The sequence below is a fragment of the Ictidomys tridecemlineatus genome, chromosome 7 (genome assembly GCF_052094955.1).
Source record: "Ictidomys tridecemlineatus isolate mIctTri1 chromosome 7, mIctTri1.hap1, whole genome shotgun sequence".
Taxonomy (NCBI): domain Eukaryota; kingdom Metazoa; phylum Chordata; class Mammalia; order Rodentia; family Sciuridae; genus Ictidomys; species Ictidomys tridecemlineatus.
The window spans coordinates 309,160-328,018 of NC_135483.1; the positions used below are offsets into that span (position 1 = coordinate 309,160).

The 18,859-nt window shown below is 46.9% G+C and overlaps 1 protein-coding gene and 1 long non-coding RNA gene across 2 annotated transcripts in view; both read left to right on the forward strand.

Moving 5' to 3' along the window:
- The window catches only part of Znf251 (zinc finger protein 251), a 56,966-nt gene extending 39,829 nt beyond the window's left edge, over positions 1 to 17,137 (forward strand). The window contains exons 4-5 of the mRNA XM_078016427.1: positions 15,100 to 15,224; positions 16,515 to 17,137. Of these exons, the coding sequence (XP_077872553.1) occupies positions 15,100 to 15,224; positions 16,515 to 16,547 (158 nt within the window). The 3' untranslated portion in view covers positions 16,548 to 17,137. The remainder of the gene's footprint in view (positions 1 to 15,099; positions 15,225 to 16,514) is intronic.
- Positions 8,522 to 14,890, forward strand: LOC120892851 (uncharacterized). The gene is made up of 2 exons (XR_013423668.1): positions 8,522 to 9,103; positions 13,306 to 14,890. It is a non-coding gene; the product is annotated as an uncharacterized LOC120892851 (long non-coding RNA).
- Positions 17,138 to 18,859: the final 1,722 nt, after the last annotated feature.

The window sequence follows — 18,859 nt, forward strand, 5'->3', positions numbered from 1 at the left end:
AGGCTGCTCTTAGCTTGGCAGAGCCCAGGCCAGGACACTCCTGGAATTGGGAGGGCTGCCAAGGATCCCAGCTCAACCCTGAGGAGGAAAGCGGCTTCAGAGCGACCGACCCGGTGTAGGAGGTTGTCTTGACCTAGTTATGCAGTCAGCCTAGGCCAGACACCACTTGTGTCTTTCCACAATGTCAGAATTTACTGAATAATAACAATAAACTCACACCTTCATCGGTTTCAATTCACTGAATACTCGTGGGTCAGTCATTTGGTAGTCATGAGCCAGGTGATCACAGGTAATTTTATTACACTCTTAATTACTAACATTTATAAGGTGCAAGAAACATCACACTTTAAACAAATACAGAAAGACTAAATTAAGGCAGCCTTGATTACAGGAGACTTCACTGAGCAAATGGGCAGGGAGCAGATGCAAATACAAAAACATCACTGCAGACAGTCAGATCTGTCATGGGCCAGAGGTCAGAACTTACCCTAGGCACAGGTATAGAAGGCAGGCAGTTTCAAAGTGTCAGCTTGAAGTCCTCGCCTACAGGAGAAACCAAAGGAGCTAAAGTTCCTGGGAAAGAAAGGAAGAGAATCATTGCTGTGGCAATTTTCCTGGGCAAGGCTCATGAGTAATGATGAAGTAATAGGGTCAGTGTGTTGCCATTTCCAGTCTTGGGGGGAGTCTCTTTTTATATATCAGTTTGCACCTATGGTGGTGCTAGGTAGATGGGGGTTATCTGTACAAACAAGATATGGAGTCATTCTGACTTAGCACTTAAAATGGGTAACTCAAGGGGTTGGGGTTGGGGCTCAGTGATACAGCACTCACCTAGCAAGTTAGAGGCCCTGGGTTTGATCCTCAGCACCACATTAAAATAAACGTATTGTGTCCAGCTACAACTAGAAAATAATATATTTTTTTAAATGGGTAACTCAGGGCTGGAGTTGTGGCTCAGTGGTAGAGTGCTTGCCTAGCATGTGTGAGGTACTGAATTCATTCCTCAGCACCACATAAAAATAAATACGTAAAATAAAAGTACTGTGTCTATCTACAACTAAAAAAAAAATCTTAAGAAAATAAACAAAAATTTAAAAAACTCAAAAAAGGGGGGGGGGTGGGTAACTCATGGCAAACTGCTGCTTTTCAAAATGGAGTAACTGAGAGCTAGGAAATGCTTGAAAACTACTGTTCCATATCTCAGAGCAGGGCCTGATTTCCATAGAGGGTCTGGTGCCAACCAGTGGATTCGGGTTCCAAAGGCCACTGCAGCCTCACCAAGACCAGCGGTGGCAGTGGCGGCAGAAGACGTGGGCCAGCAGGGGCTGGAGCAGCCGTGGGCAGCTGGAAGCGCGGAGACAGGAAAGATAGCAAGATTCAGCAGGTGGGACCTTGCCTCCGGTTGTGCAGGCGGCAAGGTCAGTACCAGGTCCTCAGGTTTCCCGCTCGCCTCCGTGGCCTGCCAAGGTTCCAAGGAGGGGAGGGCAGTCTAAGAGCGGAGCATTGGGACATCCTGATGGAGACAGGACCTCGCCCCAGCCTGCTACACCCTTGGTTCTGTCAGGTACACCCACTGCACACAGAACAGTGGGGGCACTGGTGCCCCAGAAGGATCCACGGAGACCAGACGGGCAGAACCGCCAGACCCACTCTGCCTGGCCGCCTCTCCTCTCCTCCGGGACGCTACCGGGACTGTCAGCACACAGGCCTGTAGGGCCATGCCTCCAGCCCTGGCCACATCCACCGTCCCCTCACGCTCCTTCCTGGACTTCACTTTCCACGGGCCCAGCACTTAGTGCTCCCTTAGTGGTGGCTGACCCCAGCCACGCCCTCCAGGCCCCGCCTCCATCTCCACCCCTGGCCACGCCCCTGCGGCTCAAGTCTGATTCCAGTCGTGGTTCAAGTTCCCTTTCTGGCCACACCCAGCATCCCAGGGCCCCGCCCCGTCCAATGCGCCAGGCCACGCCCCCTGGCCTGCATCTCAGAACTGAGTCACGCCCAGACCCCATACACGGAGCTGTAAGCTACCTGAGCACTTGCTCACAGGCTTAGAGGGCTCACTTTCCCTTGGGCCACCCTGGCCTTTGGATCACACCTCTGCGCCTGGACGTCGGCCCCATCAGATCCTTGCCTTCCAGTATCGCTTCCCGGGAGAGCTGGGGTCCAATGAGTAGGTGAACCAGCTCTGGCCGGTTCTTAACCCTTCTGGAGCGATCAGAAGCACAGACACTAGTCAGCAGGCCCTCCCCCTGGCCTCCAGACTGCCTCTGCTTTGCCACCTGGAAAATGAGACGTTAGCTCTTTTAGAATCGTTTATAAGCTTTATTGAAATATAATTAACTTGTGCTGGGTGCAGTGGCGCCCCTCTAAATCACAGCGACTTGGGAGGCTAAGGCAAGAGGATGTCAAGTTCAAGGACAGCCTTCACAACTCAGGGAGACACTGTGTCAAAATAAAAAATTTAATATATATTTTTTTTAGTCGTAGTTGATCACAGTACCTTTATTTTACTTATTTATCTTTATGTGGTGCTGAGGATCGAACCCAGGGTCTGACACTTGCGAGAGGAGCGCTGTACAGCTGAGCCACAACCCCAGCCCAAAATAAAAAACAATTTAAAGGCCTGAGGATGTACGTCAGTGGCAATCTTCCACGAACACAGACACGTTTGAATCCTATACACATTTTATTTGTATGTTTAAACACTTCAGGGAAGTGGAATTGTTGGGGCAGTGTCTGGCAGTATTCATGCTGAGACTTGCTACCCAAGTGTGCCCAACTGGCCATGAGCCCTGCCCCAATTCTGCCACTAGCTGGACAAAAAGTTGCTTTCCCCACACCCTGTGTTGACAAATAACAGTGCCACACCCATTGATGGGGAAACTAGGTGTTTGGTTTTTGAGGAGGTACTAGGGATTGAACCCAGGGGCACATTACTACTGAGCTACATCCCAGCCCTTTTTTATTTTTTAATTTGAGACAGGGTCCAGTGAGAACTAAATTGCTGAAGGTCTTTCTAAATTACAGAGCCTGGACTGGAACTTGAGATCCTCCTGTCTCAGCTTGGTGCTGGGATTACAGCAGTGTGCCACTATGCCTTGCTCTGATTGTAGTTCTTGGCGGACACAACATCTTTGTTGGTATGTGGTGCTGAGGATCGAACCCAGGCTGCACACATGGCAGGCGAGTGCGCTACCGCTTGAGCCACATCCCCAGCCCATGAGTAGCTACTTTTGTGTGACTTACACTCACACACATCTAACACAGCTGAACATTTGATAGAGCAATCTGCAGCAGAACCAATAGCCTTGAGTTGAGTCTGCACAAACAGACCCTGGAGAAGGCAAAAGCATGGCCAGGGACAGATGGTGGGGTGTGCAACTCTCAGGAGGAGCTGACTTAGGATCTTAATCATTTGCATCCTCCCACATGATTTAGGAATTATCTAAGAAGGTAGGAAGGGGGGTGGGGATGTATAGCTCAGTGATAGAGTGGCTTGTTTAGCACGCTCAAAGTCTTGGGTGAGACAGCCACTGGCCAGCTCTATTTGAGTACACAATATAAGCTTGAGTTAATTTGATTTAAAATTGGAGTCAGTGGTCTTTTCTTTGCATCATGGTTCAACAGTTATACTCCATATATGAATAATATGTCAAAATACATTCTACTATCTTGTGTAACTAATAAGAACAAATTTTTAAAATTGTCTGCAAAAAAAAAAAATTCTCCTAAAACAAAGAAAGCAGATGCTACCTGCTACTTACATGACTGTTTTCTTTTCTTTAAATATTTTTTAGTTGTTGATGGACCTTTATTTACTTATTTATTTGTATGTGATGCTGAGATTTGAATCCAGTGCCTCACACATGCTAGGCAAGCGCTCTACCACTGAGCCACAACCCCAGCCCCTACATGACTGTTTTCTATGCAAGAGAAAACTATTACACAAGTGGCTTAGTCTGGAAAGGCCCCATTGTGCTACTCAACCTTGGCATTTGCTACCTTGTAAATAAGACCCTCCTAGTGTGTGGAGGGAGAGCAACCTGAAGTATGTGCCACAGAGGGATGCCATTCATTTTCCCTTACTGATAATGGGATGCGGCTTCCTGCTCCCTGGAATTTCACCCTTCAGTACACGAACACCAGGGGATTCTACTCAGCAATGAAGGAGGTGTGTTCTCCTGAGTTCATTGCTTAGTGTAATGGGAACTGTGAAAAGCAGTAAAATTAATAATATAAATTGCAGGTTAAATGCTCTCATAAGTCCAAATTCTGAATGCTTCTGAGACAAAGTTCAGATGATGTTCAGATGATGATGTGGCAAGTCAGCATGACAATGGTACTATGGTGACTTTAACATTGTATCCATCCCCATGGGGATGGAAAAGATTTAGCAGCAGGTTAAAAGCTTTGAAAAGATACATTGTTTCAAAAGCAATAAAAGTTGAAGTTTCTCAGTGGTGTTGAACAGTCCATCTGGCCTCCCCTTATAGCAGAACAGCAATCAACATCGGCAGCTTTCTAGTCTCAAACTCATTCCAAATGTTTCTTTGCCAGTTGAATGTGACATGTTGCATTTGGAGAATGCAGTTAGGAAGATTGTATCTAAAAACAATGGTGTGGACAAATCAAATCACAAATTCACAAATCAGGTCAAGGTGTCTTGGCAAATTGGCCCTTCAATGACCTGCATTCAGCAAACAACTGCTAGTGGTTGAGCAGGTCAGGATTGTGCCTTCCTCCCAGAACAGAGTAGTGGCTGGCTGTGTCCATGAGGAGAGGCAGGCAGCCAGCCTGAAGTGACCTGCATGTGCCTGTCAAGGTTTCAACTTGTCTCTAAGTGCAGGTCAGATTGACTTGATCTGAGCAGGTGCAAGAAGATAAAATGCAGAGCCCTCTTCCAAGGTGCTGCCTGTACAGGGGAAGAATCACTCTTTCCAGAGCTGACACTCATGCTCTATGCAAAGGATACCTCACACCCCCTCAAAACACACTCTCTGTGGATTTAAGAAACTCTGTCCTGACAGGAAAACCACAAAGTTCCACACCTAAACATGTCAGAACTAACTCCTTGAAGGGAGGAGTTACTCATCACAATGGGATGACACAGGATTAACAACTGATTATTGATGACAACAGGATTAACAACACACCTAAAGCTATGGAGGAGGTAAGACAGTAGAATGACATGATCAAAGAAAGGGAAAACTGCCAAAAATCCCATATTCAAACTATTTTTCAAAATTGAAGGGAAAATAAATACATTCCTAGATGAATAAAGATGAAGTGAATTTGTTGCTAGAAAATGTATTACAATAAATACTAAAATGAAGTCATACAGATTGAATGCATATATGGAGTGCAGTACATCTGTACTACCATGATTCCAGTCCCATGAAATTTCTTTCTTTTCTTTTTTTTTTTTTTAATGAGTCCCTGGGCTCCATTATGAGCATTTCCTTTTTTTTTTTAAGAGAGAGAAATTTAATATTTATTTTTTAGTTTTCAGCGGATACAACAACATCTTCGTTTGTATGTGGTGCTGAGGATGGAACCCAGGCCGCACGCATGCCAGGCGAGCGCGCTACCACTTGAGCCACATCCCCAGCCCCCTCCATGAAATTTCTATTGAAAGCAAATCTTCAGACAGGAAGTGGGTAGAATAGAGGTAGACCCAGGCTAGATGCAAGGGGTTGGCAGAAGTGCCCTCAAACTAGGATCAGGTTTTTGTTTTGTGGGGTTTTGTTTGTTTGTTTCTGTTTTTGTTTTGGTACTCGATTGAACCTAGGGGCATTTAATCACTGAGCCACATCTTCATCCCTTTTTTATATTTTATTTAGAGACAAGGTCTTGCTGAGTTGCTTAGGACCTCACTAAATTGCTGATGCTGGCTTTGAACTTGAGATCCTTCTGCCTCAGCCTCCTGAGCTGCTGGGATTAAAGGCGTGCACCCAGGATCGTTTCAACTTAACTAACAGTCATTGAGTTGTGTCCTCACCATGGATGTGTTTTATTATTATTTTTTTTTTTTTTTTTTAGAATTTTTTTTAATATTTATTTTTTAGTTCTCGGCGGACACAACATCTTTGTTGGTATGTGGTGCTGAGGATCGAACCCGGGCCGCACGCATGCCAGGCGAGCGCGCTACCGCTTGAGCCACATCCCCAGCCCCGGATGTGTTTTATTATATCAGAATTATCCTTAATTAAACTTGTCTTAAAAGTAGAGAATTTATGGGCTGGGGTTGTGGTTCAGTGGTACAGCGCTTGCCTCACATATGCAAGGCACTGGATTCAATTCTCAGCTCTACATATAAATAAATGAAAAAAAATAAAGGTCCATCAACAACTTGAAAAATATTTTTTAAAAAGTATAGACTTAATTAAAAGAATTATAGATGGTGGTGTTCCCAAGTAATATGCAGAAATAAATGCTGGAAGAACTTGATTTTAATCTTGGCTGACAGTGATGACAAGAAGCAACTGATGGGGGCTGGGGATGTGGCTCAAGCGGTAGCGCGCTCGCCTAGCATGCGTACGGCCCAGGTTCGATCCTCAGCAGCACCACATACCAACAAAGATGTTGTGTCTGCCGAGAACTAAGAAAAAAAAAAAAATGTTAAAATTCTCTCTCTCTCTCTCTCTGTCCCCCTCTCTCTCACTCTCTCTTAAAAAAAATTTAAAAAAAAAAAAGAAGCAACTGATGGTAACATGTCACAATTTCAGATATTAAGAAATAAAAATGTGTACATTAGAATTAATAAAATATGGTAACTGAAATAGGCTAGATTGGGCTGCAGTAAAAATAAAAATTAAAAAAAAACTATAAATGCTTTAATTTACTTTTCCTGTAAAATCCAGCACAAGCTGGGTAGTGTTGGGGAGTGGCTCTGTGCCATAGTGACTCAGGGGCTCAGAGACTTCCCTGTTATGGCCTTGCCACTATGAAGCAGAGGCTGCTCCTGGAGACTGCTGTAGCAGGGTCTGAGAGGGCTAGAGGACTGAAGGAAGCGGTGCACATGGCTGTCTCACATTTGAAAGGCTAGTTATGTGGTCCCACTCAATAAAGACAGGAGAGTTGAAATAATTAAATGAATACAAAACATCTGTACCTCACAAACATTAATGCTATTAACATATTAATATCCTTACTTTGCTGATGAGAAAAAATGGGACACCCAGTAATTAAACACTTTGCCCAAACTGGACGGCAGGCAGTCAGGCTTAAAACCCACATGTTTCAGGACTATCCTTCACTATTCTTCCAATCTTGCAGAAGACTAATATTTTTTCCATGAGATCATTCATCAAACTCTGACTCTGGCTGTTTTCAAACATGCCTAGCAGTTTGTTTGTTTATTTTTTTTTTTCAGTTGTAGATGAACACAATGCCTTTATTTATTTATTTTATATGGTGCTGAGGATACAACCCAGTACCTCACATGTGCTGGGCAAGCGCTCTTACACTGAGCCACAGCCACAGCCCATGCCCAATAGTCTTAAGTTTGTCTTGCTTCTTAAATTTTACCCACTCCCTCTTCATCAGATGAAGGGCTAACCATGTCCAACCAGACTATTTTCTCCTATCTGTTCTCCTTGTTTCACAGGTTTTATTTTGAGTGAAAAACCAAAACCTCTTTTTTTTGGCTTGATCTTTCTTCACTCGTTTCTGGTTCTTTTTTCCAAGCCCAACAATCTCTCCTATCCTCTCAATCCTCTCTCTTTGCCTCTGAAGGATCCTGAACTCTAGGCCAGCAGTATTCAAGACTCAGGCTACTGCACTTTCTTTGCCAAGTCCCTGAGCCTAGAAAAATCCCACCGACACTTCAGCCGACTCAGGGCCAGCGTCAGACTTGTCCGCTGTGAGAGGCTACCCTTACTCCCCTGTGCCGGCATGCCCATTAAAACCCCACCTGTAACCGCAGAACCGCAAGTTCAAGGCCAGCCTCAGGAATTTAGCAAGACCCTGTCTCCAAATAAGTAAAAAGGACTGGGATGGAGCTCAATGCTAAAGCGTCTGTAGGTTCAATCCCCAACACCAAAAACGAACACCCCACCCCGCCGCCTCCTCCGGCTGCTCGCTGACCACTTAACGCGGGCTTCAGAGCAGCCCGGGAAGGCGCGCCAGGCCAGGTGCGGGCTCCTCGCCTCGCAGTCGCCGAGGTTACGCGCCTCGGCCTCACGCCCTCGGCTCCCGCCGGGGCGCCTCCTCCGCGTAGGTCTTCATCCTTCACCTCCACCTTGGAACACCCCCGCTGTCCAGGGCCACGGTCATCCAGGAAGGGGGCTTGGCTCGGAGGAAAAGGGGCCAGAGTTCCTCCTTGGGGAACCTCAACCTTCCTTCCCGAGAAGACCCAGGCCGCGTCCTGCGGCACTCGGCGCTCCTCGGCGCGCACCCGGCGCCTTACCTACTCTTTGGACCGTGGCACCAACATACCGGCCTCCAAAGGGTGCCCAACAGCACGGAACTCTAAGTCCCACCCCTGTAGAGACCGTAGTTCACCGCCGGATCTTCTCAGGACAGTACCTCCAGGAAGGAGGAGGGGAAGAGCGTGGGGCCACCTTCCCACATCCGCTCCTAGTCCCAAGGGAATCAGCCAGGGTCTGGAACCACCGAGACCTCGGTCTTCCCAGCCCTAGAGCGGCAGGGCAGGCCACACTTCCGGCCCGTGTCCCACGGGCCAGTCCCTGCCCGGCTAGTGCGGCGGTCTCTCGGGTGGCCTGAAGGCCTCGGGATCCCCACAGGCGCTTGCGCGGCGGACCGGGATGGGGGGTCCGCACAGGGGCGGAATCTTGGGGCTGCCCCTGTGGGAGCTGGGGATCACGGTGTGGCACTGCGAGGAGTCGTTGGCGCGAGGCCACGCGGTCAGGAGACTATGATGAACTGAGTATGTGATCCACGGGTGCGGTCTGTGGAGAGTGTGGGGAGTACCGTCAGCACGCGAATCTTCTGTGGACTGAGTAGTGAGGGTCTAGGGAGCGAGCGTGAGACCCCCACCACTGGCCTCATTCTGGGCCCTGATTTCCGGATTTTGCATCCAAAAAGCCCAGCAGTACTCACTTTGGAGTCTTTCTGGGCCATCTTCCAATAGTAAGAAGAGGAGGTGAGAGAAAATCATTAATTTATTCACTCCTTCCACCTAAGGGTGCCAGGGGGCTACCCCCCCCCCTTTTTTTTTTTTTTGCTTCACATCTAGTGTCCTATGGCTGGAAGCTTCTCCCCAGATCTCTGCCCATCTCCCACCTGGATTAGATCACTGGGAGAGGTCTATAGGGGGACGGACGGCCTTAGCCGTGACACAGGTAGAGGTCCTTTGATCCAGGCAGGACCCTCCTCTTAGTGACAGTGTCCTAACATGTGCCATGGGTGCTGATGACAGGAGGTACCTCCAGCTGGAGACACGGAGTGTGGGCAGCAGCCCCTTGATCACTGTCCCAACCTATCCTACCTTCAGCTTGCTATCTGTAAGTAGCTAGAGCAATCTTTTTCTATTTTTCCCACTTTTCATTTTTTGTTGTTGTTTTGTTTTGGTACCAGGGATTGAACCCAGGGGTGCTTAACCACTGAGCCACATCCCCCAGCCCTATTTTATATTTTATTTTGAGACAGAGCCTCGCTAAATTGCTGAGGCTGGCTTTCAACTCAGGATCCTCCTGCCTCAGTCTCTTGAGACACTGAGCTTACAAGCATGCACTACCACTCCCAGCTCCCACATTTAATTTTGAGAATGTTCATACCCATAGAAAACTTGAAAAAAAATAATACTAGAATGCACACCATACACCTTTCACCTAGAATGCAGGGGCTGACATTTTTAACCTTGATTATGTCTTTGTATATATGTCTACTTCCTATTGCTAAAATAATAATTTGTGGTCTTCATGAATGCTATGATTTAGATATGAGGTGTCCCATAAAAGCTCATCTGTGAGCCAATGCAAAAAGGTTCGGAGGTGAAATGATTGGGCCATGAGAGCATTAACCTAATCGGTGCTAATCCACTGATAGGGATTAACTGGATGGTAACTGTAGGACATAGGGTGTGGCTGGAGGAGGTGGGTCATTGGGGGTATGTCTTTGGAGCTTATTTTTTTTTTTTTAAAGAGAGAGAGAGAGAGTGAGTTTTTTAATATTTATTATTTTTTAGTTATCGGCGGACACAACATCTTTGTTGGTATGTGGTGCTGAGGATCGAACCCGGGTCGCACGCATGCCAGGCGAGCGCGCTACCGCTTGAGCCACATCCCCAGCCCTGTCTTTGGAGCTTATATTTTTGTCTTTGTAAAGCTTCTTGCTGGCCATGTCCTGACCTGCTTTTGTACACCACAACCTTCCACCATAATGTTTTGCCTCATCCTGACCCTTGAGGAGCTGGCTGTCTATGAACTGAGAACTCCGAAACCAAGAGTCTCCACATAAACTTCCCCTCTAATTGTTCTTGTTGGGTCTTTTTTTTTTTTTTTTTTTTTTTTTAGAGAGAGTGAGAGAGGAGAGAGAGAGAGAGAGAGAAAGAATTTTTAATATTTATTTTTTAGTTCTCGGCGGACACAACATCTTTGTTGGTATGTGGTGCTGAGGATCGAACCCGGGCGGCCCACATGCCAGACGAGCGCGCTACCGCCTGAGCCACATCCCCAGCCCCTTGTTGGGTCTTTTAGTCACAGCAGGGGAAAAAAACTGACTAAACAGTTATCTTAAGTCCAGGAGCTAATTAAAGATTGTACATTACTTTTATTTATTTATTTATTTTTTGTACCAGGGATTGAACTCAGGGACACTCAGCCACTGACCCACATCCCAGCCCTATTTTGTATTTTATTTAGAGACAGGGTCTCACTGAGTTGCTTAGTGCCTTGCCACTGCTGAGGCTGGCTTTGTACTTGAGCTCCTCCTTCCTCAGCCTCCCGAGCTGCTGGGATTACAGGCATGCGCCACCATGCCCAGTGTGCATTACATGTGATTGTGTCTCTTTAGGCTCTTTTTTGGGGGGTGGGGTACAGGGGATTGAACTCAGGGACACTCAGCCAGTGAGCCACATTCCTGACCCTACTTTGTGTTTTATTTAAAGACAGGGTCTCTCTGAGCGGCTTAGTGCCTCACCATTGCTGAGGCTGGCTTTGAACTTGAGATCCTCCTGCCTCGGCCTCTTGAACTTATAGGTGGGTGCCACCACACCTAGCTGCTTTAGGCTCTTTTAATCTGGAATATGCTACCTTGCTTTTTGTGTTGTGACACTGACTTGTTACAGATGCAATCTAGAGCCCACCCATGTTGACACTCACTGCCCTTCATCCCAAGTGGTATGGAGTCATGGTCTTGGCAAGTAATGACCAGTACATTTTTTTTTTTCTCTTCTGCAAATAGGAAGCAGGTCTTACTTTGAGAACAGCGTGATCTTTTTAAAGCATAAATGTAACTACCATCTTCCATTGCCCTCAGAATGAGGAGCCAGATCCTTAGAAAATAGAGCCAGGGATGTGGCTCAGTGGTTGAGTGCTCCTGAGTTCAATCTCTGGTACCCTCCCCCCCAAAATGGCAAGGGTGTAGCCAAAGGGAGAGGATGCCTTGGCCACACTGGTGGCTGAATGGTTAAGGCCTGGGGCAGTGTGGGAACTGTGGCCTAGGCAGGAGAGGTGATAAGCTAGAATCAGGCCAAAACAACACTGGAAGTGCTGGATGTGGAGACTGAGATCAGGGGACCTAGTGGCCAGACAGGCATAGAGGGGCTGAGGAAGGTCCACAGGACCAGAGGCCACAGACACATCTCGATAACATGCTCCTACATCCACTGCCTCAGCCACCAGGGGCAGGACTGCAGGCCACACCTCTAACCCATCTCCTGCTCCCTGGGAACATCTCCTCCTGGCTGCAGCACTTCCTTTAAAGTGCCTTGCAGCCCCCACCCTGGTACAGACTTCCCTGCCTAGGTGGCCCTGATGTCCCTGCACTTCTGGCTGTGTTGTCTCTGACACTCTCTTCACACCTTCCATGCAGCCCTCTGCTCTGAGCTATCTCTTGATCTTGACCCACTGCTCTGAGGTGACAGGAACAGTGCCTGTGGCTGTATGACTCCTGTACTGAGCTAGAGGTCATCTTAGAGGTGAGACCTGAAGGACAGATGAGAGTTAAGTAGGAGGTGCGTTTAGGAAACAAAAAATGAGACCTTGTCAGAGAGGGGGAGTGCTGTGGCAGAGGAGGGTAGAGGCAGAAGGCCCACCCTGAGCTGAGAGCTGTCAGCAGGATGGGCCTAGAGCTTACCCAGAGGCTGACTGGCTAGGGTGTGGGCAGCAGGTACAGCAGATGGCTGGGGAGATGCGGGGAGGTGGAGTCACAAGGTAGGGTGATGGGGTATGGGAGAAGGACATGTTGTCCCTGTCAGCAGCATGCTTTTCTGGAAGACCTGCCCAGCTCTGGCCTAAAGCAAATGCTTTAACCAAATTTATTTCCTTCAGTCCCTAACTTAAAACTGTGCAGTTCTCAAGTGCCAAGTGGGGAAACCGAGGCTTAGGGAGGTGAACTGACTAATTGAGGTCACATTTATTTGGGAATGCCCCCATGTAACTCAGCAGCCCATTCTTGAGTGTGTGGCCCTGACTTGAGATGGCTTAGCTTAAGGAGGAGTGAAAGCTAGGGGCAGGGCAGGGAGGCCTGGGTCAGGTCCCAGCCCATTTGTAACCACACAGTGGTCAAGACTTGTAGGAGGGTTTGGTGGGAGGAGAGAGCCAGACAGTGGCAACAGGGAGAGGAAGAAGGCAGAGAGTGTTAGAAAGAAGTGGCAGTGACATCACAGCCTTAAGAATCCAAGGAAGGGGGCTGGGGATGTGGCTCAAGCTGTGGTGCACTCACCTGGCATGCGTGTGGCCCAGGTTCGATCCTCAGCACCACATACAAACAAAGATGTTGTGTCCACCGAAAACTAAAAAATAAATATTAAAAAATTCTCTCTCTCTCTTAAAAAAAAAAGAATCCAAGGAAGGGGGCTGGGGCTGTAGCTCAGTGCAGGGCGATTGCCGGGCATGTGTGAGGCACTGAGTTTGATCCTCAGCACCACATAAAAATAAATAAACGAGGGCTGGGGATGTGGCTCAAGTGGTATCGCGCTTGCCTGGCATGCGTGAGGCCCGGGTTCGATCCTTAGCACCACATACCAACAAAGATGTTGTGTCCGCCAAGAACTAAAATAAATAAATAAATAAACAAAATAGAGATATTGTGTCCAACTGTAACTAAAAAATAAATATTTTTAAAAATTAAATAAAATAAATAAATGAATAAATTTTTTTTTTTTTTTTTTTTTTTTTTAAGAGCCAGGTGTGGTGGCACACGCCTTTGATCCCAGCACTTGAAAGGCTGAGACGGGAGGATCACGAGTTTGAAGCCAGCCAACAGCGTGGCCCGGGGCCACGGCAGACGGTGCTAAGCCTAGTGGGCAGCCAGCCTTCATGTGCTCCCATGCTTTCCTTCTGACCACTCCTCCCACTGTCAGTTATTTCCAGGAAGAGCTCAGCCAGGTGGCCAAGTCTCAGGTGAGCTGGCCTTCAGAGAGCAACTGCCATCTGGGCCTCACAGTTTTAGCCTGGAGTCCCTCACCCAGCACACCCTTGGGGCTCAGAACAGAATCTTCCCTGGATCCAGGCCCACCTTGCCAGCTACTTCTTCCTACCAAGCTGAGCTGATCACAGGGCTTGGAGAGAGACCCCAGTTTTGAGGGTACAGTATTTCCACACAGTTACCCTTTCCCCTGCCCACCTCTACCCACCAATACTTTTCCCCAGCATCTACCTGGAAGGCTGGGAGATGCACAAAGAGCCTCTACCTGTACCCTCAGATTGGGTGAGGGGTTCTGAGTAGCAAGCAACTATTATTATAGTACATGATGACCTTCAAGGACCTTGCTCTGTAATTTACTTTGGAAAAGGCACAGTACCTGGGCCCCCAGCAGAGAGAGCTCTACTGGGACATGATGCTGGAGAACTACGATACCCTGAGGGCTCTGGGTAAGCACCACATAGTGGGGCCTTAGTTCCTGCATCCCAGTGCCTGGTCTCTGGGCTCTCTTGATGCTCAGTAGACCAAACACCCCAGTCCAGGTCAGTGCCCTTGTTCTACAGGGAGTGTCTAGTGGACTCATCCTCTAATCCCTTTCTCTTTGAACCTCCTCTGGGGCCCTTCTCCTCTGTTCTCCTCAGTGGCCCTCAGGCTGGGCAGGTTTGATTTTCTAGCACTGACAGTTATCTTCTTGATGAACAGAGTTTCCAGAGTTCAGATCCAGGGTCATCTCTGGAGGAGGAATGCCAAGGATTGTGGCCCTGTGGGTCCTCCCTGTACAGGTGAATGACAGCAAGTTTCCCAGGGAAGTGCTGTGTGTAAGCTGCAAGCAATGTAGCATGGAGGGCAGATAGCCTTGATTGTCCTTTGTGGGGAGCCACATTGAGGTACCACGCCTTTCAGTCCTGATGCACCCCCGGGGATCTGAAAGATCACTGTAGTCTGATGCTGTAGTGCCATGACTCCTGACTCGGTCTCCCTGCCCCCACCTCAGAGGCCAGTCTTCTGAGTGGGCATACCCCTGGGGTTGAGCCACACTCACCTGTTCTTTTGTAATCCTACCCCTTTGCCCTGTTTGGGATAGAATGTTCTATGAAAACACCCTTTGTGTGTCCCCTTCTCTTGCTCTGCCTTTGGGTGTGGCCTTCTTAGATGTCAGTCTAGTGACAGCAGACATCAGGAAGCTGGACTCAACTCCTTGAAACCTGACCCCTTGGGGCTGGAGATGTGGTAGCGCGCTCGCTAGTCTGGCGTGTGGCCTGGGTTCAATCCTCAGCACCACTACAAACAAAGATGTTGTGTCCGCGGATAACTAAAAAAGAAATAAATATTTTAAAAATTCTCTCTCTCTCTCTCTCTTTCTAAAAAATAATCACAACATTAAAAAAAAAAAAAAAGAAACCTGACCCCTTGCCTCATTTGAGTGGTTCTCCCCAATAAAATAATTCAGTACTCACTCTCTCTTTTTCCACAGACCCCTAAGGTCAGAGGAGCCATCATAGGACCCAAAGAAAAAGGTCTCTCTGACTCTTGTGTGATTATTTCATGCAGCCCAGTTCCCCTGGAGTGACCCTGAGTGTTTTAGTCCTGAGAAATGCAACAGTCCTTTACCAACTCCCCTCCTGGCCCATCCCTCCAAGAACAAGTCCATAGTGACACAATGTGCTGCTGCTCAGGTGAGATGCTCATTTTCTTGGTGTCTACATGATAGACCAATTAGGACTTGGGTTTCTTTTTTTTTTTTTTTTTTCAAGGAAATAATATTTATTTTCAATTTATTCAGATTAAAAAATCAGGCACATATACATTGAAAGGTATAATATATTGTCACCATGTAGAATGTGGTCTCTGGAATCAGACTGCCTGGACTCTAATTAACCTTATTATAAAGATTAAGTAAATTAACATTCAAAAAGCTTAGAACTATACCTGGTGGGTAGTTAAACATAAATGTTAAAATAAAATTTGAATGTTCAAAACTATGGTAAAAAGTGTTTGCATAAAATATAAATGAAATTGGCAGTAGTTTGGTTATTCTTTTTATATATGAAGATTAAGAACTTTGTTTGTTTAAAACCTGGGTCTTGCCACTTCTTTCTTTCCTGTATCACATTTCCTTCTATTTACACATTCTTTTCCCTACTCTAAAAATTGACAACTTATAACTACTGTTCTTGGCATTGCATTTAAATATAACTAAAGCTAATTTCTTTTTTTTTTTTTAATTTTTTATTTTTTTTTATTGGTTGTTCACAACATTACAAAGCTCTTGACATATCATATTTCATACATTAGATTGAAGTGGGTTATGAACTCCCAATTTTACCCCAAATGCAGATTGCAGAATCACATAGGTTACACATCCACAATTTTACATAATGCCCAATTAGTAATTGTTGTATTCTGCTATAAACAGGACACTGCACTGTGTCTACATTTGGAACATGCCATCAGCAGAAGGGCCCTGTCACTCATTCCATCAACAAGCCCGAATTGAGTGCACCCATGTGTAGTCATTCTTCTAAGTGCTGAGAAGATTAAGCAAATCTTCTAAGATTAAGCAAAACCAAGTCTTTGCATGGAGTTTGCATGTTGGTCTTGGGGCGGGGGGCATCCAGCTGGAGAGGAATTCTCTGTCCTGAACTTGATGTCCTATTGTTGACTCCCCATTAGGCTGCCAACTCCATGGGGGCAGGGTCTCTATTCCTAACTGAACTCCTGGCACCAGGATCTATGTCTGGCTCTTAGTAGGTACCCAGCAGGCACTGAGCAGCTGTGCTCCTTTAGTTGTCAGCACTAAAATGAAAGGGAAAAAACATAGTCTGTTTAGGGTTCAGTGTTAAACTGTTTCTGGTATCCACCGGAGGTCTTAAAACATATCCCTACATGGGGATTGTAAGTGGGGGACACCTGTACCTTCCTTCTCCTTTCACAGGCAAGCCTTTAATTTCCCTTCTGTGTTTCAGATTTTCAAGTCAAGACAAAGTGTCATCAGTTAACTTCAAAGGAAAAATCTTTTGGAAAAGAATTTCAAGCAATGACTCAGAAAGTTTCCCTAAGAGGCAATCCAGAGGCATCTAAGTCTCAACAAGCTTTTAGGACTGAGGCAGGAGCAGAACATTCATGTAAAAAAAATCATAGGAATGGGCAGAAGGAAGTTCTTTTCCCAAAAGAAAGGTTCCAGGCAAATGGCCAGCACCCCTGAAAACCAGCATAGCAGGGAAAGACCAGAAATACAACAAATTGGAATGTGTGTTTCTGGGTGCAGAGGCATCAGAGGGATGGGCCAGGGCAAAACACTGGTGGATAGAGGGTAGGTAGCCAAGGTGTTCCATGGGAACCAGGCCTGAGTGGTCAGGTGGCCGGTCCCAGTGGGTCAAAGCCTATGGATATCATGTGTGTGGGAACTTTTTCAGCAAAAACACACCTTTTTTGACTTTAGAAAATTCATACTAGAGGGGCTGGGGGTGTGGCTCAAGCGGTAGCGCCCTCGCCTGGCATGCGTGTGGCCCGGGTTCGATCCTCAGCACGACATACAAACAAAGATGTTGTGTCCGCCGAGAACTAAAAAATAAATATTAAAATTCGCTCTCTCTCTCTCTTCTCTCTCTCTCTCTAAAAGAAAAAGAGTCAAATAAATAAAATAAAAGGTATTGTGTCCATCTACAACTAAAAATTAAAGAAAAAGAAAATTTCATACTAGAGAGAAGCCCTGTGGATGAATTCAGTGTGGGAAAAAATTCCATCATGACTCAATCCTTAATGGACATCAGAGAGTTCACTGGATAGAAACTGTACCTGTGTAATGAATGTAGCAAGAGATTTAATAGGAATTCAAACTTTTTTTTTTGTGGTCCTGGGGATTGAACCCAGGGCTTTTGGCATGTAAGGCAAGCACTCTACCACCTGAGCTATATACCCAGCCCCAAACCTTTTTTTAAATATCTCTATATTTTTTTAGTTATAGATGGATACAATACCTTTATTTTGTTTATTTTTAAGTGGTGCTGAGGATTAAACCCAGTGCTTCACACATGCTAGGCAAGTGCTCAACCACAGAGCCACAACCCCCGCCTTCAAATCTTATTAAACACCAGTTGGTAGATAATGGAGAGAAGCTCTGCAAATGTAATGAGTGTGGGAAAGCCTTTAATCAGAAAGCAAATCTCATGAAACATCAGAGTTCATACAGGAGAAAAGCCCTTGGCATGTAGTTTGGGGAAGCTTCAGCCAGCTGTCACACTCGACCCTCCATCCAGGTCAGGTCCTACAGAACGGCCCTATAGATGCTAGGAGTGTGGCAAAGGCTTTGGTCAAATATCACACCTGACTGGTCACCAAAGAATGAAGGTCGGGATGAGCCCTATGTGTGCACTGAGTGTGAGTGAGTCTTTTTCAGACGTCACACTTGATTTATCACCACAGAACACACTCCAGAAGGAAGCCCCATGAGTTCCACCAGCGAGGGAAAGCTTCAGCCAGAACTCCACCCTCATCAGACACCAGCTCACCCACAGGTACAGAGCATGTACCAGCCAAGTGGATGTGCCACGTCCACAGCATGAGCTGCCTCCCAGCACTGCCACAAGAGTTCAGGAGGAGCCTTCCCTTGGTGCCTGCAGAAACATCTAGGAATATGGCAAAGGCAGAAATGCCTTCTGCTAGCTCATCAGGCAGTGTCTGGGGTTCCTAGTGCAGGGCCCTGTGGGTGCAATGGGTGTGGAAGAAGCATCTAGTAAGAAAGGTTTTGGTGCACTGTGGCAGAAGGTAGGCTTCCAGGGGTCACCATTGCCAGCTACTCCTTTGAACCCTGGCAGGTTCTTGCCCATGATAGCTGCCCCCTGTGGTGTACTATTATGGAATGGGGACAAAGACAGCCTTAGGAGAAGCCAGTGATATATTATGTGGCCTGATCTCAGAATGTAGGCCAAGAGAGAAGCAGGTTAAGAAGTGAGTCCCCAGGATGGGTCATAGGAAAACGTGAAACTGTATTTTGATGGGGGGTAATCTACCAGGGATTGAACTCAAGGGCACTGGACCCTTGAGCCACATCCCCAGCCCTACTTTGTATTTTATTTAGAGACAGGGTTTCACCGAGTTGCTTAGCACCTCCCTGTTGCTGAGACTGGCTTTGAACTCCCGATCCTCCTGCCTCAGCCTCTTGAGCTTCTGGGATTACAGGTGTGAGGTGAAGCTGTTTGGTAGTGGCCAAACCTTTATCCGGAACGGTGTGATAAGCAGGGGCTGCATGAAACACCTACATAGAGGAGAGAAGCAGGAAACTGACAGGGAGGGCAGGGTCAACTGGGGA